At 39.1% G+C, this 25,728-nt stretch overlaps 1 protein-coding gene across 1 annotated transcript in view; it reads left to right on the top strand.

The window, feature by feature from the left end:
• Positions 1 to 25,728, top strand: part of LOC117468606 (glutamate receptor ionotropic, kainate 3) — an 85,652-nt gene that overhangs the window by 57,760 nt on the left and 2,164 nt on the right. Inside the window, exons 8-13 of the mRNA XM_034112837.1 lie at positions 839 to 946; positions 3,754 to 3,867; positions 6,776 to 6,979; positions 12,045 to 12,268; positions 17,139 to 17,257; positions 22,166 to 22,383. Of these exons, the coding sequence (XP_033968728.1) occupies positions 839 to 946; positions 3,754 to 3,867; positions 6,776 to 6,979; positions 12,045 to 12,268; positions 17,139 to 17,257; positions 22,166 to 22,383 (987 nt within the window). The remainder of the gene's footprint in view (positions 1 to 838; positions 947 to 3,753; positions 3,868 to 6,775; positions 6,980 to 12,044; positions 12,269 to 17,138; positions 17,258 to 22,165; positions 22,384 to 25,728) is intronic.

The raw sequence follows: 25,728 nt of genomic DNA on the forward strand, positions 1-25,728 counted from the left end.
GCTGTAGCCTTTAGGGGTTGTGACAGTTTGGGATTTTAAATATCTGTGTGCAACTTCACACACAAGGATTGATTACTCTATTGTACCGAGACTTTTTAGAGATGTAGTCAAATGAAAATGACACCGATAGACAACTAAATAAGTCTGTTTTTTCAGTGGGATCACATTCGAAATAAAAAGTAAATGTATACTGTAAGACACAAATGTATCTTAGTAGGACTTCTTTGATACTCCACAATTGTAAAAAAAAAAGCTAAGACTTAACTAAAACACACAATGACAAAAAGATACAGGTCAGAGAGTTAGCTGAAAGATGGATACGCTATTAGCATACGTGAGGGGAAATGTTGACTGTCTTGTGTTTGCTTATAAACACACATGTGGAGGTTGCGGGTATCAGGGATTTGTAATAGGGGGCAGTTTTGTGTTTCTCCCCCTCATGGGGAATCAAGCAAAAGGAGATGGTTGTTAATTAACTCCGTAGTCTGGAGGGAAAATGCGTTGGAGGCATTGAGATGTAAAATGTAATTAAAAAAAGGAAATGCAGCCTGTATGGTTGGTGTTTGTACTTTTGATCTGTGTGTGCGCATGCAAGTGTGCGTGCGTCTGAATGTACTCACAGTAAAAGATAAAGGGTGTGGTAGTGTTTGATCGTGATGTGTGTTTTCTTACAGTTTTCTCTGCTTATTTAGAAGCTCTTTTTCCATATTGCTATAGAAAAACTACTAAATTATTTATTGTGTACATACTTGTACAAGAGAGTAGATGGGACAACATATGTACATACTAAATGAGTGTGTTTGAATATAAGTATAAATATGTATATGTTATTTTTCAGTCACACTGGGATGGTTTGACGGGGAGACTGTCGTTCAACAAGTCATCTGGTCTGCGTACAGACTTCGACCTGGACATCATCAGTCTGAAGGAGGAAGGACTTGAAAAGGTACATTTTGTCTTTGTTTTCAATGCATTCTTTACTAAAATGTAATAAAACCGCAACAACAATGTGTCCCCACATGCAGTGCAAACAAATATAGAGCTGTGATGGCTAGGCCTATACCGTGAAAGTAATTTAATGAATTATTGATCTCACAAATATGTTTCAGATTTTCCTCCTGGTGCGGAACAGATAATGCAAATGTGACAGTATCGTTTACCTCCTAACAAGGAAGCAAATTGGCTGTTTCAACATAAGCATAAGTTAGTGGATCATAAAGCAAATTGGATTAGGGTACACATTAGGGCGTTAATTGCAGCCTCTCTTAATGATAATTTGAGATGATGCCCAAAATGCTGTTTGGTGGTAATGAGCTGTATAAACATGTTTTACAAAAAAAAGCAGGAGAGAAAAAACGAACTAAAAGGTTTGTAATGTAGAACTTATTTTATTATACTGGAAGGCAAAGTGCCCTCTGGACTATTACAGCTTTTCTCTACAAGAGGGCTTTCATACATTATGAATACATCAAATAGGGATAAGTCCCATTATGACTTCCTCAAGTACTCCCTAAAGGCTCAACACTATATAATAGCAGGGGCTTTTCAGCTAACCCTTCTGTGCAGGAATAAAGCTTGTAAAAATGCAGCTTTGAAATTATTCTTCTGTATTTCCCTGGCATCTTGTCCTGCGTGTGGTCAATTAAGTTGAAGTACATTCATCTTGCAAAAGTATTTGATGGAACATTAGCATCTTCTCATTGTGCCTCTGACAAATCCCATGCTCAAGTGTGTTAGCGTTGATCCAGAAGCGTTCTGCGGATTGCTGGATTTTTTTTTTCTTCTCTTGTATATCCGTGGAATCGGCTTTAACTGTTTGAGCCGGTTAAGAGGTGGAATTTTCTCAACTAATCCATTGTAATTGAATATTAGCCCAAGTTTGAGCGTGTGCAGGAATTATGAAAAGGTTTCCAGAGAGCCACTTTCAGTCGAAGCCATGCATGCTAGGGAGGGGGAAATAAATGCAATGCTCTCCATGTGGTTGCATGAGTAAATAACTTTTGAATCAGGTCTATTGTCTATCATGTTTAATGAATTGAGCTAATTGTAATTGGGTACAATTAGGAAAGAATTTTGCAAAGCGGAAAACATTCAGACATTTTTAAATCTCTCTCCTGGAGTCCTCTTTGGTTGTGAGACAAGCTGTAACTAATGTGCTTTTCAAATTAGAGCATATGCCTCGTTCTGGATTCAACAGGGAGAACATTAACAAGACGTTTTTCATGCTTTTTTGAGGGGGGGTCGAACGTCTTTAAATGGATCCACCTGAAGCACAAACCCAAGTGAATATTCAGTCTGTAGTAATAGAGGAAACAGGAGGGATAGGGGGAGGGTTTGGTGGAGGGCTCGACTTGCAAACAGAGATTGTTACAGACAGCCACAGGACTATTTGTGCTAATGATATGTTCCAGAGTGTCTCTACAATATGCAGAGTTTTTTTGCCTGCGGGCTTCTCGCATGTATGAATCCTTGTATTTGTTCAAATCTCTTGGCTCATCTCACTGAGACTGCAGAGCAAGATCACATTTACTGTGTGATCCAACCAGCCTGCTGTGCCTTCATTCAAATGAACTAACCTTTTTACAATACTTTCAAATTTTATTTAACCCTCCTGTTGTCTTCGGGTCAAATCTGACCGATTTACTACTTTCATCAATCATAACTTTTTTGTTTTACATTCGATTGCATTAAGGCTTTATGATATCCTTCAAAGTAGACATTTGAACATATAAAATTGCTGATCACCACTTTCATTGAATTTTGGATGATTTAGTCAACTTTGTAACACCCATGGTGTTCCCGGTCAAAAATGACCGCCATAAAGAAATGGTAACCATCCAGATCAGATAAAACACACACCCAAACACACACATACTCTAGATGTGTCCCCCCCCCCCCCTTATGTGCCCATCTCCCCATGTGAATCACACCTGGCACACACACACACACACACAGAACAATTTGATACATTTCCCGCTCTTGTGTGCCCATCCCCCCACATGGATCACACCTGGCACACGCAATACATGTTCAGTGTCCATTATTTGTATATTTACTGCAGTTGTTCATGTATACCAGTAGTCTGATACAATATTTACAGTTTGAAAGGGTGTTAAATGAAATTTGGTGATGATTAATGGTTTTTGTGTTAATGTAATAGCAGTTAAAACAGGACCGGTCAAATTTGACCGAGAACACCAAAGTAAGGGGGGGAAAACAAAGACAATAGGAAGGTTAAGTTGTGTTTGTTTTAGTCCTATTGTTCAGCTTTATATTTCTTTTTTATTCACATTTACAATATTTCAGAAACTCTCAACTTCAACTTACCAATATAATATCATGAATCATTATCATTTATAATATATAATTTGTCTACTTTATTCAATTTATGTAAAAAAAAAAGGGGGAAGTGATTCAGTCGATTTGCATGTTATGAGAATCGTTTCTACTTTGGGATTTCATTGCAAAATACCGTTATAAAAATATGTTTAGTTTATTTTTGGCATCTTTGGTTTGTTGCCATGCCTACCCATAACCCTTTTTTTATTCCAGAAACGCACATAACTAACCTCTGCTCTCAAAAACACCTTGGCCTGCTGAGATAAAGGTGACACAGCCAATCACCTAATGTTGCTGGAGAAGTGTTCAACCTGGCACTAATGTGGGACACTGTTAGGAGGGGGGGTGTGTGCTGGGGTCACAGTCCACCAACACACACAGAACACTGAGCTACACCTTTTTCATCTTCTGCAGGTGGGGAAGTGGAGTGTGTCGGGAGGTCTTAACATCACAGAACTGCCGAAGCGAAAAGGGATGAACATCACCGATTCCCTGGCTAACCGATCCCTCGTCATCACCACCATCCTGGTAGGTAACCCGTGTAGCCTAGCGTAAAACATATCATACCCTTCATGCCTCCTCAGATTTCCTTCCAGATAGTACAGCCATGCCACAGTACATACTAAATTGTAAGCATCAGCCATGTTACATTATATAATAAATGTATTGCAACATTTTATAGAAGTGTGCACACATATGATACTTGTGATATCTAAACGTACTGTAGCAAAAAAAATTAGGATTTCACATTGTATTACTGTATTATAACTGAGATCTCACTAAGCAGTTATTCCCCTAATCGTATCCCACAACAGTAGCTTTGCACAGCAGGCCTGTCAAGCCTAGTATTTCCCCCACATAGTATAGCGCACAGGGCTGTAGTCAGAGTGATATTACTCAGTATTCAAGGAGTTGTGATGGTAGTAAGCTGTTTATCTTAGTTTTTCTATACCAAAACAGAGCTTTCAACCACCTAATGGAGCTAGCGTTAGCTTATTTAGCTTGCTAGCTACAGCTAAAAAAAGCTAGATATAGTTTTAATTTCAGCTTGTTATCAGAAGGGCATGCTTTAGTTAAAAATAAAGGGTTCATTGTCTGGAAAATATCACTGAGTTTGAAATGTTGAGTATGCCCTCATCATTATAAACTGCTTAAGTATGCCGTGGGAGAGCAGGGAGCTTTGACAGCATTAGCAACAGTAACTACAATTATCAGGGATTCATCTGAGATTTTAAAGTCACATTATGAGCATGTTAAATGAGAAGGCCTGGCAGAAAGGAGTCAGAAATACAGAACAAACTATTCCTGAGACTGCAATAATTACATGTGCAGACAGAGAGAACTCTCTGATCCCTCCCCTAGCGCGACATTGGATGCATTTGTAGATCCCTAGTTGTATGTACTTAACACTGTCAATGGATGCTGGGGTCTTTGTGGAGCTATCAGAGAGGTGCTGACACAGATGTTCCCCCCCTGCACCTTTTCAGGACAGATATACAAGCCACAACAATAAACACTATCATTATGCCTATATTGGACCACAAGGCTGTAATTATGAGTAAGGGCAAGGGGGAGCATAATGAATGCCTATCAGGTGCCATCTATGTTAATTTGGGCTCTAAAAGGAGACATTGAAAAAGGTTTAAAGTGCTGTAATGTTGAACTATTGCACTAGGTAGTTGTAGGCTGCTTTTATGTTGAAGTAAGAGTGGTGGTAATGTTTCTCCCCCAGTACTGTAGTTCAAGTGTTTGTACATTTCCCCTCTGTGGGACGAATAAAGGTATTAGTCACATTTCACGTTTACTTAAAATATCTTGTATCATTTTTGCCTCAAAGTGCACTTGAGTTGTTCCGACATGTTCCTCGATTTTTCCTATTTTGTTTGGAATCATTAGTTTAAGATGATAGAAATTGCCTACTTTTAAATTGCAGAAGCGAGTTTAAACTTTAATATCAATCTCCCCTCTTAGTGTAATGACATTGCATCAAACTGATTCCAGTGATGCATGAACAAGACGTCTGACAGCTTTATAGTGATAACTTTGTCGAAGAGATTAAGGCGCTTAATGTGTTTTCCCCCTTACATTAATTGTTTGCACTCCATTGCCTGTAATGTCTCTTCGCAAGCCCGCCTCCCTCCTCGTTCTGTTATGCACGCCCATGCTGCGACTGTGTGGGTAAAACTGGTATAAACACTTTGATTTGAGTCCAAACCTTGGGGAATAGCAAGAATTGGAGGGCTAGAAACAGATGGTAATGACTCCTTCCCATAACATGCAAACTTTTTGATCAAGTTAATTGGACAACTTTAGCAAAGTATGCGGCGAAGCACTTGCTCTCTAAATGCATTGTCATCAAATATTCATAACATATTATTTATTTAAAATACCATCGACATTGTGGTGTCCAAGTGGCTTCATATTTTGTTGGCTAATAATTAAGGATGTGTATCATCACTGTTTTTTTAGGCATTTTTTTCCAGAATTTATGGAGTAAACTATCTCCTGCTTAATATCAGTGTATGCATTGTACTGTAGAGGCAATTTAACAAATAGTGCAACTGTGTCAACATGACACTAGCACATGATGTTATAGTGTTGACCAATACACTAATCACCTCCATGAAAAATAAATCCCTCTTTCCTCTTTGACATAGCAAGGATCACCTTCACTAGAGAATCAATTACACTGTTTCTGTACTTAGATTCTAAATTATACATCTGGCTATTCGAGGCAATACATTATATTACAGCCTTGCATAAATGGACCAACATGTTATGAGATGCACAGTGGGACATGTAAGTTTATCTGACAGGGAAATAGTAACAGGCAGTTTATAATGGAAATCATTTATGAGCTTCTCCGTGTAAGTCATTGTCACTGCAGGCCTCAGCTCGGCCGCTCTCCCTCGGAGATTGGTGTCAATTGATGAAGGCGACGTCGTGGGCATGTTCCATTTCACCGCTGCATTCTGTTTCTAATCAAGCTTTTATAAGGGCCGAATTATGAGGAGCCAGGCAGGATATTACAGGCCAGTAAAGAGTGTCAGCAACCCGACTATAAAACAAACCGACCTGTGCACCAGTTATATAGGTCAACATACAGCAGTGTAGGTTTAGTAAGCTCGCTGTATAAACATTCCTTCTGTATGCATTACCATCACTATAGCAAGGCACTTAATTTACATTAGAGTATTCAATTAGCTTAGGTCTCTTTTGGTTAATACAAATCGATGTAGGAAAAGCTCAGCCGCCTTTCATATTTGAAAACTCCCTGTACCCGCACGCTGAACTTGAATCTGCTGTCACTGTCTGTTAAATGCAACAGCGACTCATCAGCTCAGATCACTTTGCTTCAATTAAGTGCATGTGCTGAAACAAATTGAAAAAGCTGACCTCACCATTGCGTTTCATTTGATCTTTTGGGTCTGTGCAGGAGGAGCCATACGTCATGCTTAAGAAGTCTGACAAGGCGCTGGTTGGGAACGACCGATTCGAAGGATACTGCATCGACTTGCTCAAGGAGCTGGCCATCGTCCTGGGCTTCACGTATGAGATCCGTCTGGTTCCTGATGGGAGATATGGCTCTCAGGATGAAAAGGGCCAGTGGAATGGCATGATAAGGGAACTGATAGAGCATGTAAGTTGTATTTCATATTGTCTGCTTCACATTTTACCTATATTCACTTACTATAGTTTTGCGATAGGCTTTTTTGTTTACTTGCAAGGTACCAGATAAAAAGATCGATGCCATTTGTATGGTACATATGTAGCTTTTTGGCCTAAACGGTCAACTTACTATTGCTCAGAGCAGAAACTGATAAGTAAATGACCAGGATATAATTCACTTAAAACGTACATTTTGGTCTCAGTTTTGACTTAACAAATGAAGCATCGTGTTATTGTGCTATAGTTTGTGTATGTTGTTAAAGGGGGCCAGGCAGCATGTTCCCATGTCCAGGCTTTATGCTACATTTGCCAAAATGTGAAACTATTCCTTCATTTTGCAGCTTCATATGCTGTAAAATGTTTTACATCATCACACAAACTTACAAAAGCATGCCATTGAACAGAATTGAAGGTTATGTCCTCTGTGTTGCCAGTGATATAGTTATGATTGAGTGCAAGTCAGGAAGAGCCTGCAAAGCTGTCAGTTACATTTATGGCACAATTATGTCAAGGTTGCCTAAAAGTTACAAGTGTGTTGATGCCATTCAGTGAGACGAACCACTTCCTTCAGCGGGATAAGACAGAAATCCAGGATGATCATGTGATCCTGCATATATTGAGAGGAGGAGAACACAGCGCAATCATCCTGCTGAGGGACAGTGGGCAATCGCAGCTGTCTGTGTCAAACTCAGAGCCTCAGCGGCCATGAAACAGCCTCACATCGAAGTGATGGTGGCAATTCTCTACTGGCATTTCATAAGTGTCCCTGTCAGTGCTCTCTCTTTGTCCTCAGCCCCATCGGGTCAGCACTGTACTCAGCTGAAAACTTGTAATAGCTTAAGTGGCATTTAGTGCAGGGAATCGTATGGCAGGAGTCAATGGCTTGGTGCTGAAAGGGTTGGGGAAGGTGTCTCCCACTGCAGCACTTTATTTCTCCGTCCAAGCTTTTTGCTAGATCCGTGTTAATAACAATAACCTTCAGGGGAACAAATGGATTACTAAAGGCAGAGAATTCTGGCACCAAAAAGGGATGCATGACTCCATCATTAAGCAGCACATATGAGAGAATATGTTCATAATCTTACAGCCAAAGATATTTCCTTTTATTTCCCTGTTGTTGTTGTTGTTGTTTGTGACATATGGTTTACATGTGATTGGGAAGATGTAGCATCTGGTAATTGAGACCTCGAGACTGACTTACTGTAAATATGAACAATGCTGAACACAAACATCCAAACCCATGTGAAGCTCCATCTGCATGTGTTTTATAGAAGAGAAATTCTACACTGGGCCGATACGTGAAATTATTATAATTTTGAGAATGTGCATAATATTTTTTAGCTTCTTTTTCCCTATGCCTTTGTAAATAGCAGCAGAAGTGAAGATTAGAATCTATACTGGTAGTTATTGCTTTTACTGTGCCTTATCGCATGACCAAGGGTGCATGTGGATTTTTTCGTGGGTACTATTTTGTGGTCTAGTGGCTTCCTTACCCATGCCGGTGTGGATAAGCTGATCTTGATTCAGCAGACCTGAAATATAAACTTTAAGTCAAGCTCAAGAGATCTGACCCTGGAATAATATGAGGCCAGTATGTCTACAGATTTCTTGGGAATAAAACTCAAACTACCACATCTCCTTCACCGAGCGAATAAAGTTTAGGCTATTTTTCTTCCAAACTCTGAACAAATAAATGCTATGTGTATTGTGTACATCATACAAAGAGAGAGAAGGGAAAAGTAAATGGCTGCTGTCATTCGTTATCTGTTCAATTTGTATTCATAACTACTTTCTATTAACCTCTTAAAAACCCATTGCCCCTTCGTTGTAATACAGACGGATAAGATTGATAACAGTTCACTGGGGATCAGTGCCTTTACTTAGAAATGGGTCACAGAGTTAGATAAGGTCCGAGGTAGAAAACAGGGGTTTTAGCTGATAAAGCGGGGCTGAAACACAACACTCATGCATTCCTGATATCAGCTCACATAGTGCACTCTTATAAATCACAGCTGCATTACAGAATTACACAAAACTGCTGACTGACATTTATTTAACAGAACAAGACTCGAGTTTATTAAAATCAGGTGTACGCCTTCTCTGTAGTTCATCAAGATTTGTCACATAGAGAAAATGATGTGACAGAAATAGAGTAAAGCTCCTTAAGTGTTGCTTGCCTATATTTTCTGATGAATATGATACTATAATGCGATTTACTTCCCATGTAACTGATGCTTCTGAATGAGGAACTGCAATGCAACAATTTAGCATTGTGTAACATAAAGCCCTTGTTTCCCTGTGCGTAGTCACAAAGCTCACTGCAGTGCCAAAGGGCATTGTTTGGAAGGTGCTAAATGATGCAACAGGCCTTGTTAAACTTGATTTAGTCACAATAGATGATTACTTTAATCACGCTGTGATGCAAATGTTAATAGCGTGCTTAGCACATCATTTGTTTCCGTCATGGCAATTGACATTATTTGCTTCGACAGACACACTGGAAGGTTGTTGTCAGCCCACATCATCGTTGTCTCACATAAATAGACACTGTAGAAGTCTATCTATGAAATGCTAAACCAATTAAGGTGTATTCAGATAAATCTCACATATTTTGTTCATAAGAATTTCCTGGTAAACGAGGAAAGCATCTGAATGGTCACGTGTGATTTTGATTTTGATCCGAGGCAGCAGGATGACCTTGTGGTGAGAGCGGCTGACCCGTAGCAGAGAGGGCTAAAGTTAAACTGCCTCAACAGCAAACATGTCTGTCCCGCCTGTCAAAGCGCCGCTAAGTAAATCCCAGCTCTAGGCCATCAAGCTCTGAATGTTGTGCTTATGCAAAGCAAAAATGTCTTGATTACAGTGCATGTCATCATCATTAGCCCTTTGTACCTTTTGATTTCAGACTGTATTCTGTAAGAGGCATCCTCACTGTTGTGCATAGAAGTGTGGAACATTGGTTTTGTAAATGCATGTTCAAAAGGGAAATTAGACATTTGTATATCCACTCAATATTCTAATAGCAAAACTTTTTGTGGAGCCCATATCATTGCTCAGAAAAGTGTGTGTCTTGAAATGCTTCACATTCTACTGAAGCAAAAATCTGCTTTTGTAACAATCCTAAATGTTAGTATAAAACTAAAAAAGGAGTACCACAGGAGCCCTTTACTTAAGTGTGATACAATCTGCAAATTAGCATTGTGATTGCAATCTGTGAAATGCACACAAACTGTGTAGCATAGTGTGTAAATGTTTGCTCAGGGATCAAAAGCCTTGGTTGTAGGCGGTATGTAATTATGGTATGTTTGGAGCGTGATCAAATGCCCTAATTTCCACATTGTTGATGAGAAACACAGAAACAAAGAAAAAGCTCACTGTAATAATGCTCAGGTATCCTCAATGTGTGCAGACATGGATCAATTGTTATTTTATGAATCCTTCAGGCTATCATCAGGTGAGTATGTCCGGAGGGAGAACACCACTAAGCCCACCATCTGCAGACCCAGATAACACCGAGCCATGTGGCACGCAGCAGGGCACTATCAGGTTATCTTGCTTGTGCCCAGTTTGTGTGTCTAAGCACACGGCAGAACAAGGACATGCGGCATGTACATTAGCCCACCGTAGGGATGTCTGGAATCACATGCTGGTTTATCTTCCGCCTGAGTGGCAGGTCGGTTCAAAGCTGCAGTTGGCAGCAGAGAACAGAGGGAGCAGTATGTGATGTGCACATTTGAATAGTTTAAGAGAGACAGCAGACGCACTGCAGGATGCATCGGTTTTCCCATCTTTCCGTCTCTTCAGGAGCCCCCGTGTATTTAGCTACCATGGTGCTGACCACAGGAGAACATAAGCCATAGCGCCACACTCAAAGAGGGAATGTTTTCTTTCTCACCTTCGTATACCGTTATGCGGTAGTCATCACAAGAATTTAAGCAAAACGCTGTCTGAGCCACAGGGAAAGTTGAACTCGTGTTAAGAACAGCCTTAGGGTCTAAAAACCTGAGTATCGAAGTCAAGAACCTGATATTATCTGGTGTTCAATGCAAATGGAAGCCATCAAATACACTAGTTCATGATATGCAAAATGGCTGTTCACAATTCAACTATTTTTCAGTTTTCTATTAATTAGGTTGTGTGTGTTTCTTGAACCAGCTGCTAATAGGTTTAACAGTTTTGCATAAAGATCCAAAACATGGTCTCTCATTGTGTTTGTTTGAAATGCCGCACGATGAACTGTTTTTTGAACAAGCCCTGTTCCTCTGTAGTTGCTCAGCATCGGAAGAGAAGAAAGCCTTCCTTTGTGAGTTGTGTCAGTTCTTGGTGGATAGAGGTATCCAAGCGTGCACCGAGCAGCTGGTTTCATTAACCTCCTGTCCAGCCGGGTGCCGGGGAGTGGTGGGCACTGCCAATTTAAATGGTAGCCTTCTGAATATGCAGTCAAACGTATATAATAGTGACTGCAACTTATCTGTCATGCTCAGCTGTCTCCATTGCCCAATGCAATATGGTGTTATGTGCCATTCTATTGAATCTATATTGTGTCTTTGTGGATGGAACTGTATTTGATACACTGGAACAATGTTTCTCCATTTTGCATCAGTGAAGAGATATTATGCATTCATATTATACGTTTTACAGGGAATGACACTGCAGTATAGTGTGGCCTAAACCACATTTTTACATAAAAGAGCACCCTATTAGTGTCCTTCTGATAGAGTTCAAAGACATTTTTGAGCTTGCATACTAACCTGCTCATAAGGACAATTCTAACATGCAGTATGAATAATGTTTACCATCTTATTGTAGAAGGTAAGGGTGTTATTAGTTTTGGACAAACTAGAATTTAAATCTGATCTCCTGGTACAGTTGTACCTAATGTCTAAACCAAAATGTAATTGGTGGTAGTATTTCAGTCTGGAACAATCATTTCCAAACTGTCTTTGCAACCTCTTGAGCAACGCTTCCAGCTTGGTCAAGTTAATCAATCTGTCAATATCATAATTAAATGTTCTGTTTTTTGTGTTTCTCTACAGAGGGCAGACTTGGCAGTGGCTCCCTTCACCATCACCTATATGCGTGAAAAGGTCATCGACTTCACCAAGCCCTTCATGAACACGGGAATCTCCATCCTGTATCGCAAACCCAATGCCACCAACAACGGCTTCTTCTCCTTCCTGAACCCCATGACTCCTGACATCTGGGTCTACATCCTCCTGGCCTACCTGGGTGTTAGCTGTGTCCTCTTTGTCATTGCCAGGTAAGTCCGCAGGTTACATACTGTTAGTCCTATAAGTCCTTCATACATTTCTCCTTCAGGTCTCTCAATGAACATAGTAATTTCCTCATTGCAGGGATTCGAGTACACCAATTTCTCATATGGCGCTAGCTGCTAGGTAGTGATCAAGGTATTCATCTCTGCATGGGCTCTCTACAACCCAGCACGAAGAGGAGAAATAGGAAAAAAAAGAAAACTTCAATTGAGTAGTAAAGTTTCCCTCAGTGTGCAATTTCATCTTTCCCATGTGATGCCTTTGGAATTGGCATAGCACATTTAATCGGTCGTTTAAAAAGAATAAATACTGGCTTAATGATCATATTCAGCTGTTCAAAGAAAAACAGTATACACATCGACGGAGGCTATATATAGTTGAACATAATTATTATCATAAACATTCATGGCAGTAATAAGTCATAAAAAGATTATGGATGGAGATTAGCTGTTTGATGGCTGAAAAGTATCTCACTTGTAAATTATTTTTGGCATGAATATGTTGAATATCCTGTAAGTATTATTGTGAGTGTTTCCTGCTGCTTTTCATTCAAAGTGGTGCTTTAGGAAGTTCTAGAAAGGGGCGCTGAAAGGAGTTGACTTGAGAGCAAACAGCTGCACTCGTCTATCCCCATTCGTTGTTTTGCGAGACCAAACTAATTCTGGAGTGGCTTCACATAAGTACAAAATCATCTTAAACTGTTGCATCAGATTTTTTGGAGGCCGTCCTAGATGGCTGAAAAGCTGCATCCCTGAAAGTGCATTATGTGAGCATAAAACACACATTGTTGAACAAAGAAAAGGCTACTTCAGCACAAGTAGGTACTTTTAAACGTTGGACAGAGGTGTCAAGGCATTAACAAAACACTTTGGCTTTGAAAAGCAATGCTTCATCATAATAATCATGTTTTGAGGCGCATTCTCCGCTGGACTCTTTTCAAAATCCTGTTCATGTCGCTCCCCCCACTTTTTTTGACCAGGAAAATTGTGCAAACTATGCCACTGTTTAACAAGCTGTCAGAATTTGGCTGGGAATGTGATTTGAGCTGTTGATTTTGCTCTGATATACTCCAAAGGTTGTCCAGTAAGCTGTGGACACAGAAAGCCTGCCCATGCAGTACTACAGAACATTTCAGAGCCTGTGATGCAGACGTGTTGAACAAGCTAACTGAATGACCGAGCAGCTTAGAAAAATGGAACGCCAACAGTAGCAGTAGTCATTTTTATTTTTTATTTTGGAGATGGGATGACAAAAAGAAAGGGAACGCTATTTGGTTGATTATATGGCATTTTGGTAGTAAATGAAGCCTGGATAATCATATTTTCTGTCTCGTCTGTCATTGTATTTATCCTACGCATATTTCAGTTCCATGGACAGGGAGCGGAGGTCTTGTTTGTATGAACTTCATAGAAGAAAAAAAAGGCCTGCATTGAGTTACATGCTTATATCTACAGTAGAAGGTTAGCACAAATAATTAAAAACCATTGGTGGAGACTGAGAAAGTATCAAAACCTTCAACTTAAGTTAAAGTACTAATTCCACACCATGAAACGAGCCGCATTCAAAATATTAAAGGTCACCTATTATACTGTTTTTCATCAATATATTATAGGTCTCAGATATATACAAACATGTCTCTGAAGTGTTTGACTCGAAACACCAAACAGATCATTGCAGCATCCCATAATCCCCTCTGTTTCAGCCCTGTTTCAAAAGTGCTGATTCTGTGTCTGTTACTTTAGATGAAAATAAGGAGCCCCTCCCCACGCCCCTCTGCGAGATATTTGGTTAAAAAGAACACAATGGTGCTCTAGGAGGAGATTCAGGTGATAAGGTGGGAGGGGGGTTACCTTGATTGGTTATTGGCTAAGGCTGGCGTCACACTGTCCACGAAGATGGCCCCGAACTTGGTCAACAGTCAAGCAATTACGATGCCTACAGAAGGCCACACGATGGCACCCGAACCACATACTCCGTCATGAACAACTTCCTGTCAACAGCGTAAACTTGTTTTCGTATTGTCTTCGTGAGGCGAAAAATTCCCGTTGGCACCAATGATCACACGAAGTAAAGACGAAGATGACACGATTTGAGAAGATGCCCTCACGATGGCCTTACGAAGGGCAAAATGGACACACGAATTAAACACGAAAATGAACCTTCGCAGGGTCTTTCGGCAATTTTTTTTTTGCCACCGCTCACGAAGTTGCTGCCGGAGCCTGAGAAACTCCACCGGCGGTCATACGATTGCTTAAGATGCCCTCACGAATGGCCCGATGTTACGAGCCGAATTTGAACATTTCCTTTATCGTGTGTCCATCTGGTGTCAATTTCGGGACGCGGGCTTAATGGTTACACAAGCCAAAAAAACGTTATGACATCATAAAGTGGCCAACATCTGATCAGCTCATTTTCAGACAGGTTTTTATATAAATGGATCAGGACAAAAAGTAAGCGAAACCTTTTTCCTGAAACTTTCAGAATCTCTTTACACAGAGGGGACACATGTTTATGTATAAAAGACATGAACAAGTGGATTTTGCATAATAGGTGCACCTTTAAAGTAGGCCATTATCAGGATGATGATTAATTTATTTTATATTTCATACATTACATTTTAGTTACCACAGTCCCTAAAGTATATGAAGGAATACAGGCAGTGGGATTCACATTGTATGTGCACACTGTACGGTCCACAGCTAATAGTGTTATTTAGCAGACAGTTTTCCAAGAGGTTACTCAGCAGGCAGTCTGACGCAAGCCTGTGGCTCTAATTGCCGACACAGCCTTTCTAGAAATTAGCAAAGAACCAGAAGTATTACATCAGCAGTGGTAAATTGTCTGTGTAGAAAATGGCCTCAAAGTAGTGAAGATACACTTTTCTCTTTCTGGGTTTGAGGCCTCTTTGAGTCCAGTTTATGACCAGTTTGAAATGCACAGAAAGTCTTTCCATGCCTCTTTACTTCCACATATTTTTTGACCACAGCTTTCAATTCAACATTGAAGTAAAAGTAAATGAGACTGAAGGAATTCATTGAAATAGCAGGGAGAACCAACAGCTGCCAAATGCTTTTCTGATGCCTGCAAATGTTCTGAAGGGAATGATTGCAACAAGTAACACTAATGAGTATGTTTTTTTTTTTTTAAATGCACAAGATATAAAACATTTATCAAAAGCACCCACTGTTTTTGTCTATCAGTTCTGATGTCTGAGTGCGAAACTGAGAGGAGAAATGCTTGAATGATGGCTGGAATAGACTCCATTTTAAGGCCGTTTTATGATTAACCATCAGTCCTGTTTGGTGTCTGATTAAAAATACTGCTGACATATTCAAGACTATTCCTGCAGCATGTAATTAGATTGAAGTGTATCTATCTCTCACAATATAAATTTCAGCTGATTAAATCTTTCTAGGGATTTCTACGGTCTTCTAAGTGAGAATGTGCACTCGAGGATTTACCATTGTCGGTTCCAGTTTTGTGGACCATTTAGTTACTTATCTGTTATATTTATTTTCTGCCATAACCACTTCTCATCAAAGATAGAGATGTCCCATGTTCCCAGGGGGATACTTTCTGGAGTTTAAGGGATCCAATTGTATTCAATAGAGCAGCCAGAAAAAAAGATTTTCCACATAAAAATATATATTTTAAAACGGGGAAAGTAGTGACATTTAGCATGTTCTATCTCAGAATCTGCCTCTGAAAATGGCTTGTGCAATAAAATCATTTCCCGCAGGTGTCAAACTAAATGGCAGAGATATCGAGAGACCTTATGGTTTCATGTGACTTTAGAAAGGAGTCTTTAATGCCTTGAACTCTCAAACATGACCTTGTATTTCCTCTGAAGAATTGGATTATTGTGCCTTTGGTCATCTTCAAGAAAACCATTAAGAAATAGTTGAGAGGGTTTCTGAGGGGAAGCTAAACCAGGACCAGTTGATTCGAACATGTTTTGATTTGTCAAGTCAAAGTCAACTTTATTGTCAATCTTCCAGTTTGTGTGTACAGACAGAGAGATCGAAATACCGTTTCCCACAATCCCGAATATAAAACAAATGTATATAAATATAATAATAGTTTTGACCAGTGAAAATAGTGCATGTCAACATCTTCGAATGTACAGTATGGGTGGGTGGTTAAATTGTTCACAAGGTTATGACCGTACACACTTAAATACACACTTGCCAATGTTTTTTACGCTAACATTGGATTAGAAGATTATGTTAAATACAAAGGCTGTTGCTCATTGAGATGAAACCACAGAAAACCATCACCCACTGTCCCTCAGCTTTTTAATGCATTTCAGCACATTGTTTTGGTGTTCATGGCTTTAATGTGAGGGGTTCACTGTATGACTGCCCCGCGCCCAACAGCAGACTAACCACTAACTGGTGAACATAGTGGAGTATGTACCAGCTAAAGAGCCAGATATTATATCTATGATAATGAGTGTTGTAGTTTATTAGGTTGCCACAATCTCTCAATGAATGCTTGTGTTGCTTTGTATTTACATGCAATAGGAAACTGTTTGCCGGAACAACTTTCTAAAGTTTCTCAAGGTTATATATTCAGCCAGTAAGAGGAACAAATTAGTTTCACAACCTATTTTTGCTAGAGCTGCTGCTCTACTGAACTCCTCAATACCTAAGCGTTGTTACTGGAAACCACAGATGGAACGGTAAAATAGCAGTAACTCTCAAAATAGCTCTCATGCTAATATGATTCTGTTTTTTAGGTTTTTCTTGAGGAAGGAATGGTGCTCCAGAAGCATACATAAGATGTTATTCTTGCATTTCTTTCAGAACGTACAGTATAACCCAAAAACTGCTTTCCAACTTCCTGTCTCGTTCCCAGGTTTAGCCCGTATGAATGGTACGACGCCCATCCCTGCAACCCAGGATCAGATGTGGTGGAGAACAACTTCACCCTCTTCAACAGCTTCTGGTTTGGAGTCGGCTCCTTAATGCAACAAGGTACTGCGGCACACACATCCTCTTCCCTGTCAGAAACAATACCGTCACACCACCTCACTTTTCCGCTTGCTCCCTTTTCTCTGCCTCTTTAACTGACAAGCTCCATGATTTCCATTCCCTGACTGTTTCATAAGACATTTACCTGTCAAGAACAACAGCAGAGCTCAGCGTTACATGACAAAGGAAGGCTGTTGTCACCTACCTGCTGTTTAAAACGGGAAGAGTAGGTGCCAGGCACTTGTCAGAGATTGTCAGGTAAGGATGGAAAACATTGCTGAATTTATTTTCCCATAAGGCAGTCACTGGCCCTACTCAAGAGCTTTCTAAGGGTTGGGACGCAAAGGGTAAGTTGAGGAACATGTCTGACAAATGCCAGCTGTCAGCCATGCTAGAGCAGTCTTGTGTGATATTTCAGCGCTGTACGACTTGCTCGCTGTAGAAAATCCATATGCCTCATTGTCCAACAAGTAGCCTACCAAATAAATGTCACATCAATGTAACATTTTGAAACCAGTCAAAAAAGGAAGTGACTGCTTCTTTTAGCACACAGGTTCAATCTTTATTACTAGACCTGCTACCACTGCAGATTTAATTCTACAAATAGATCTTCACTTGTCTGGTGTCGCTTAAAGGACTAGAGTAAACTAATGAAGGCCCAGACATGACATAATGAAGTCAACTGTGGGGGGAAAGAGTCCTGAGTAATAAAATGCTTAACCTCAAAGTAATAAGGCAAATCAAGGAGGCTCGGTAGTGGATCTTTGCCCATAAGGATAGAAAACACATTGAGCAATTCATTAAGCACAGGAGCATGGCAGCGCTCTTATAAAAATGCATAGCAGCGCCGACAAATTACCCGTGCAGGCAGAGATCTGCAACTGTAGCATCAGTGTGCCGGGAGGGAAAAGAAAGAATCAAATCCAAATGAACTAGTTAGTAGTCTGTATTATTCCAGCTAAACTGGGGAGAATTCCCTATTATAATTCGTATCATGCTTTCCAGGGCTCTCTGTGAAAGCCTGTGCTCCAGTGTGACTCATATGTGGAGGTTACTGCAATTAAACACAAGTCCCAGCACATGAATGTGGGATTTATGTTAAAATGTGTCACACAATGCTTGATAGATAAAGAAAATGTTAGTACATATCATGATATAAAAAAAAATGCTGTCCCTCAACTATGATCTCAATGTTCATTTTAAATGTACAGTAAAATGTGTAATTCAATCATAATTACACGAAGAAAAACACGAAGAAAATATTGTTTTTCTTTGTTATAGTACCCTGAATAAAGAGGTTTAAATTGGGATATTGAAATAAACTTATAGTTCATGTTTGAGTTCTGTAGCAGGTTTATCTACATTATGATACATGTATATATGATGCACTTTTTGCAAACGTTTTTTTTGTAATTCTTTATTTATTTGGGTTCACATTATATTAAAAGTACAGTTTTGCAAATCATATATTTTTAGAGACCTGAAAATGACAAATTAAATACCGAATAAAATGTGTAAAATTAAATGAAAACGCAAAACTGTTTCTACATGTTTTTTTAACTAAGTATTGTGAAAAAAGGATCTTGTTAATGATCCTCTACATATACATTCTAAGAGTTTAAAATTGACAGACTGACTCTGGCTTTGGGCGACACCCATTTAGGCTGCAGCAGCGAGGAATATGTTGTCTGTGTCACATAAACAGACATCCTCCGCTTGTCTGCCAAACACAGTGACAGAAGCTGAGATGGAAGCCATTTCTTTGACATGTTTAAAATGCAAATGGACGTCTTTGAGGAGATCCAAAAAAAAAAATCTACCAGCTTGTCTGTGGGAGGAAGGTGTCATAGCCAAGACAAAGAAGGCAAAATATGAGGAGGTGCAGAAGCAAACACTTTGTGTACTTCAAATGCTTTCCCGGGGGTCTCAGTAGGCTGTTGCTCACAACAAACATATGTCTGATCATTTCCTGTAAATTGGTTTCCCCACATAAAATAATTTTAGAAAGTGTCTTTGATTTACAAGTTGACTTATTCCAAATGTTCTCATGCCTTGATTTTCTAGAACATATTTCGTCTCAATATTTCCAAGCTGCATGGTCTGAGGCATAACAACATTGTGTTCGTTATGCAAAAGCTAATCTGTGCTGACTTGTTGTCTCTGATTAAGAAACTGCAGTTGTGACTCTACAGATCTAGATTTACTTGCAATTGAATAAACATTTCCATTCACAAGTGTCATTATTTAAAAGCAATTAACAAGTAGAAGCCTCAAGCAAGGAAAGAGGGTTTTTGTGCTATGACTTCACAGAGGGAATGCTAAGTGCATGTAATCATTCTCATGGGAAGGTGTAGCTCTCTCGTGGTAAGGTGAGGCATTGCTAGTGGGGGAAAACACTACAGGAAAACAGGATATCTTGTGTGGAACAATGCACTTCTAAATATACAGGGAACTGATTTTCTCTTTGTCAGACTGACTGATTCAAAAGCATCATTAGGTACAAGATCATCTGTGAATGTATTCAAAAGGGAGAATTGCAGTGTCACAGTGACTTCTTTAAGAAATGTATTTGCATGGATATAGACATTGTGTTTCCATTATACTTATATTAACTTCCTTATTGAATATAGTCAGTATTCACAAATGTCGCAAAAAATACTGACACAAAAATAGTGAATTTAAATGCAGCCTCAGTCGATATAAGGTTTAAAAAACAATGGAGTTTCGCCTAATGCTGGTTAATTTAAGCATTACAGAGAAAAACTGTTGAAATAAACTGAAATAGAAATTGCCCAAAATCATGTTTCACATTGATGTATACATCATACGACTGAACAGATCTAAAAGGAGTTAAAAATGTAACCGTATCGTTTTTAAATCAGACCTTAACTAAAGGAATATTTCCATTTAAATTCAAGTCTACTTTTTTATATATTCAAAAAAGAAGCTCCCTAAAGCACTTTGAAGCAAGTGGACATTGAGTTAAGATTTTGTCAAATGCCTTTCAAAGCCATCTCATGAGAGATTAGGTTTTTATAAACACTGACTAACAAGATGGGGGAGGTTTAGTACCACCCCTATAATAAGAGTGAAAGCCTAAGTAGGCATACCTCATATTAAAAATGTTTGTATTTTAAGTAAAAAATGTACAACATGACATTAAAGCAATGGTTGTTACTAACTGCAGGATGTTTATAGTTGTTTTGGTGGATAAGCTAGTTAGCATATGGAGCTAACAATATACTTCATAGCTTGTTTTCCATTGCCAACTAATATTTTGTATGCTCTAGAATGCCTTTTAAAAAAGCTCAATTTTAGGAATATGCTTATTCACTTTATTTCTGATAGTTATAGGAGAAGAATAACCACTCTCATAGCCGTCAGGTAATGCAAAGTGTGTACCAGGAGTCATTAGCTTAGCCCTTTAGTTCATCCAACAGTTTTTGTCTTGTATATTTATCAGTGATCTTGTGGAGCTCTCTTTATTCAAATAACATGGCATAATAAAGCTTTATTATGTGTGATTAATAGTACATTTATTTACCTAGTCACAATATTAAAAAGGTCTATTTTTAACACAAATCCCACAAAGAAACCTAACCTTCATTGTTTTGTATATTCTATGTATAGACTTTCTTTGAGGCATCTATTTAATGCATTAATGTGAATGAGCAGTGCAGCAGTCAGGGAGATGGATGTGATGTTTGGGTTACTGAAATAGTATCAGTGCCGCCTCCCTCAAAGAACATTTATTTCCTTGGTTTACAAGATATGTCAAAAAAATGCACGGCATATTGACACCATTTCATTTCCCTGGCACCACATGACTGATCTGCTTTTTATATTTATTAGTCCTCTGATGCCGCACCATATACTGTTCCCTGCTGACAACAGCACTGTATAGTCTGGAATTCAATTGAGTTACCCCTCGCTTCACTTGATTTTTTTTGTGCAACCAGAGAATGCATCTTGATCTTCCCCATTGTGAAGTCATAGTGAATTAAGAGATACAACTGTCTTCCCTTGTCTGTAACCATGAGAGTCTTTGTCAAACCACAAAGGACATATCCAATCAAATTTGGTAGAAGAGGTTAAAGAGCAGACCAATCTGCCCCCCGTCTGTGGGCTTGTTACTCTTTAGAATTGCCCTCATAAATCTTCTCACGGAAGTAAAAGACTGCACAGAGCGCAAGGGTATTTTAAAGGTTGTCAAAGATGAGATATAAAGTAACTTTAACACCAGTCTGTGAGCCAACATAGTATTACTCGGCAGAGGACCCCTCAAAGTCAAGGCTGATGTCGAGGTGTACCGTCAGTCTGGCTCTGTTCCATGTCTTTATTTCTATTCTTCTGGACTGTGATGAGTTGTTTACAAAATATATTATTGTGTACATTTGGTTAACGTGATCAGCTATGACAGGAAACTGTTTCCAGTCTAACAGTTTGAGATACATAGGACATGTCTTCTGGTTTATCAAGACTAATTCCAGCTTCAAGACATTAACACGCAATTGTATAATTCATTACAAGATATATCTAAATGAATAACTTGATGAGTACATAGGGAGCTGGTTTAGTTATTAAGGTCAAATTAAAATGCTTACATGAGCTGAAAATATTTGTTGTACCTACTATAGGAGCCTGAGAAACACAGTTTACTGATCTGATGTGCCCATTCTGAGTTTTTAGCTTACAGTTTAGCTAAACTGCCAAACTGGCTTCATTTTCTGTTTCATCGCTAACAGTGCCTTGATCAACTGCAGTGGCACTGCCAAACACATTTGCAGGCTAATTAACAAAAACGCAAGCGATCCTGTTCCCTGCATTTGTTTAATATGGTTACAGTGTTGGCAGGTACACATTTATCTAGATAATTGCTTAATAGTCTCTCTCTGTTTGTGTTGTTTTCAGGCTCAGAACTGATGCCCAAAGCCCTGTCCACCAGGATCATCGGGGGGATCTGGTGGTTCTTCACACTCATCATCATATCATCGTACACTGCTAATCTAGCAGCCTTTCTCACTGTGGAGAGAATGGACTCGCCTGTGGACTCAGCCGATGACATCGCTAAGCAGACCAAGATTGAGTATGGTGTGGTGAAGGATGGAGCAACCATGACTTTCTTCAAGGTACAATAAACACTCTCTCTATATATATCTATACAACAATGTCTTTCTTCAAGGTACAGTAAACACGATAAAGGATAGTCATGATGAGATTAAGGTATTTTATCATTTTGAAGGCGTTATTCACAAAAAACAAATGACTGATGGTACTATTCAGGTATAGTGTAACAATTGTCAAACAATATAGTCACTTAAGTTGGTTTCATTATATACTTCAGTTTGAAAACAGTCATACTGCAGCTGAAACATGCCACATTATGTACAATACAAATAATGCTATAGAATGTTTGTGTTTAGAAATGAGGCAGAAGACCTCAAGTTTTAAGTTGACTGTCAAACAATGTTATATGTCAGGCATGTTTCCAAAGAAAAAAAATATCTCTATATATAAATATATATATCATTTTTTTTTTCCCAGTTAGATCTTAATTCCCACAGCAAAGGCAAATTCTTCATCGTCTTCGCTTCTCAACACTGTTTGATGTGTTTCTCCATAATGATTTTTTTATTCCAAAGTTTCAGCATTGCCTGCAGGGCCTTTGACTTTATTTTATTATTTTGAGCTTTGCTTTAGATGGTGCTTACTGTGGAGCTGAATAACATAGTTACAGTATCTCCCAGTAAGACAATGAAAACCCTGCTCATTTCTATTGAAGGCAGTCCATAAGTTTATGACATGAAATTGATTCTTCCAGTGCATCTGTCTGCCCCTTTTTTTATTCCCACACAAATATGGTGGCGCTCATAAACACTGCCTCTTTGTTGAATCTTCTGAATAGTGTGTCCCCCAGCTTTGAATCAGTAATTGGGTTCAGGCTTTTTGCTGATATCATGCAAGTTTAAAACAATTGTGTCGTCTTGGAAGTCCACCAACACTAATCACAAGACTGGAAGATTGCTTAGTTATTGCATTTCTTCCCTGGAATAGAAAATGTTTTGTAATGATAATTAGTGCGACTGGATCCGACTCAAGCCCTTGACCTTTTGAAAATAAATCAACCTTCCGTTTCTCTGAATAGCCAAGTAAAAGGAATTATTTGAGATCATTCGGTGTACTTTGATAAAGTGTAGTTGTGATTGTAGCCTCATACATAGAAGGAGAAACAGGTGTTTAATTACCTCATCAGAGCAGCATGGCTCAAGTGCCCTCTGCTCCCCATTGCACTTACAGAAAGGCCTAATGATGCCGATTCAATGAGGCGGAGAAGCATGATAAATACTGAGGAGACCGGGGAGGAGATGAATGCGCTGCAGATGTATGAAACTGGATGGGTTTGGTTCTAAACTCATGTGTCAGTGACAAACTAAACGGTCTTTGATTTTGCCATAGATTACACTCAAATGTGATATTAATTTATAGCTTGAGCAGAGTCTATTCTAGATGGTTAGTAATGAGCCAGGCGTGGAGACTGGTTACTATAGTGGATATGGATCATTGCTAAATCCACTACCGACAAATATCCCTGAAACTAGCAAATAGGCTTTTGAAATTATAACATTAGACCCAAAGTGTATGGCTATTATTAGACCAATTGTATTCAAATCTTCCAATTATGATGTGTTCATACTCAAAGCCTATTAAGCAGGGTACGGTGGTTGGATTTGTATGATACCCCCACCCACCAGACCTGTTATAATTGCCAATCCACACAGTTTAACCCAACCCAGAAACGAACATCTTCATGCATTACAGTAGCAATATTGTCAGGTCTGAGGACTGACACAAGAATAAGATACAACTGTGTGTGTGCTCTCTGAGGGAGGGCTATATCTGTCTCTCTTACACACACACGTTCCCAAACAATTATGGATTAAGTACTTTTCTCCTCATATAAGTAACAACGGCGATTATCCAACCAATGATCATTTGAAATGTCTGACAAGATCATATCAACCAACCAACCGGAACGTGTCAACCCTAGTAGTTACACACCTAGCCCTTCAGCCTTTAAAGGGGACCTATCATGCAAAATGCACTTTTTTATGTCTTTTATACATAAATATGTGTCCCCGGTGTGTCGGGGAACTCACGCAGCGTCAGAAAATAAAACCCTCTCTCTTTTTTCCTCCGTACTCAAATCTCTAAAAACGGGGCTACAACGGAGCTGATCCAGATTTGCGTCCGATATGACGTAATATCGGAAATGTAGGCTGGCTTTACACCCACGGACCCTATCAGAAAACGTTGCTATAAGAAACAATGCCCGACTGTTTTGGACGTAATATGGTCGGTGTTTACATTAGCATCGCTAACACTCAGAGCTAACCTGTACTGGAGAGCATGTGTGTGAAGAAGCAGGAAATAAAAAGGAACTCACCTTGTGGTATAACCGGCAAGAGAGAAAGCCTTTGAGCTCCATACTGTTTCAGAAATAATCCTTGATAATCCATGATATGGAGTTTCATCACCGCAGTATTTAGTTTAGACAGTAGCTGCCGGGTCCCGCATGAGCTCAGCCCCCTCCTTTTAAAAAAAAATCTAATTATATAAATGTATACCCCAAATCAGCACTTTTGAAACAGGAAGTGAAATGGAGGGATATGAGGCATGGCTAGAATGGGTGATCCATTTGGTATTTTGAGCAAAACACTTCATAGACATGTTTTTTATATATTTGTATATATCCGAGACCTATGCTATTGCCTCAACATAGCATGATAGGTGACCTTTAAAATACTACAATACACCACAATACAGTGTAATTCTTCCTTCTACTAGATGCATTAAATAACTCTCCAGCAAATGTTTACGTGATTGCTGAGCAGGTACTCTGATATAATGTAACATTTGATATGTCAATGGCATTAAGATACAATTCAAATAAGCATGTTGCATTCGAAACATAATCACTGCTGCCCAGTAGATTGTCATGTCATCTGAACCCCTCTTATAGGGAGCTGTTGTTATTTTAAGTTTCACATTTTATGGAAAGCACTAAGAGCGCGAAGAAAGTGAGTCAACTGCTTCCAAGGAAAGTAGCTTTCATCTGTTAAAAGGTTGAATGAAATTGGTGGTTGTACAGCATGCCATTTTGTACACTTAGCTGTACTAAGCTGCCATATGGACATGTTCCTTCCTGACCTCTTCTTCTCCATCTGGACAGTGAAAAAAATATCATTAAAATCTAGAGACAAAGATGCCAACTTGGCAGCTCTTGCTATACATTTTAATTGGTGCTTTTAAGTTTTAATATCAGACCATTATATCTCAGTTTTGTACTGTAGTTCCACATAAAGAGGGGCTTATTATAATAGCATCTTTCACAATTTGAAATGGCTTATAGTCTTTAGACAGTAATTATCTACGATTAGACATGGCATAAATGTGACCTCATATAAATGGCATGA

This window comes from Trematomus bernacchii, unplaced genomic scaffold (assembly GCF_902827165.1).
Source record: "Trematomus bernacchii unplaced genomic scaffold, fTreBer1.1, whole genome shotgun sequence".
Lineage (NCBI taxonomy): Eukaryota > Metazoa > Chordata > Actinopteri > Perciformes > Nototheniidae > Trematomus > Trematomus bernacchii.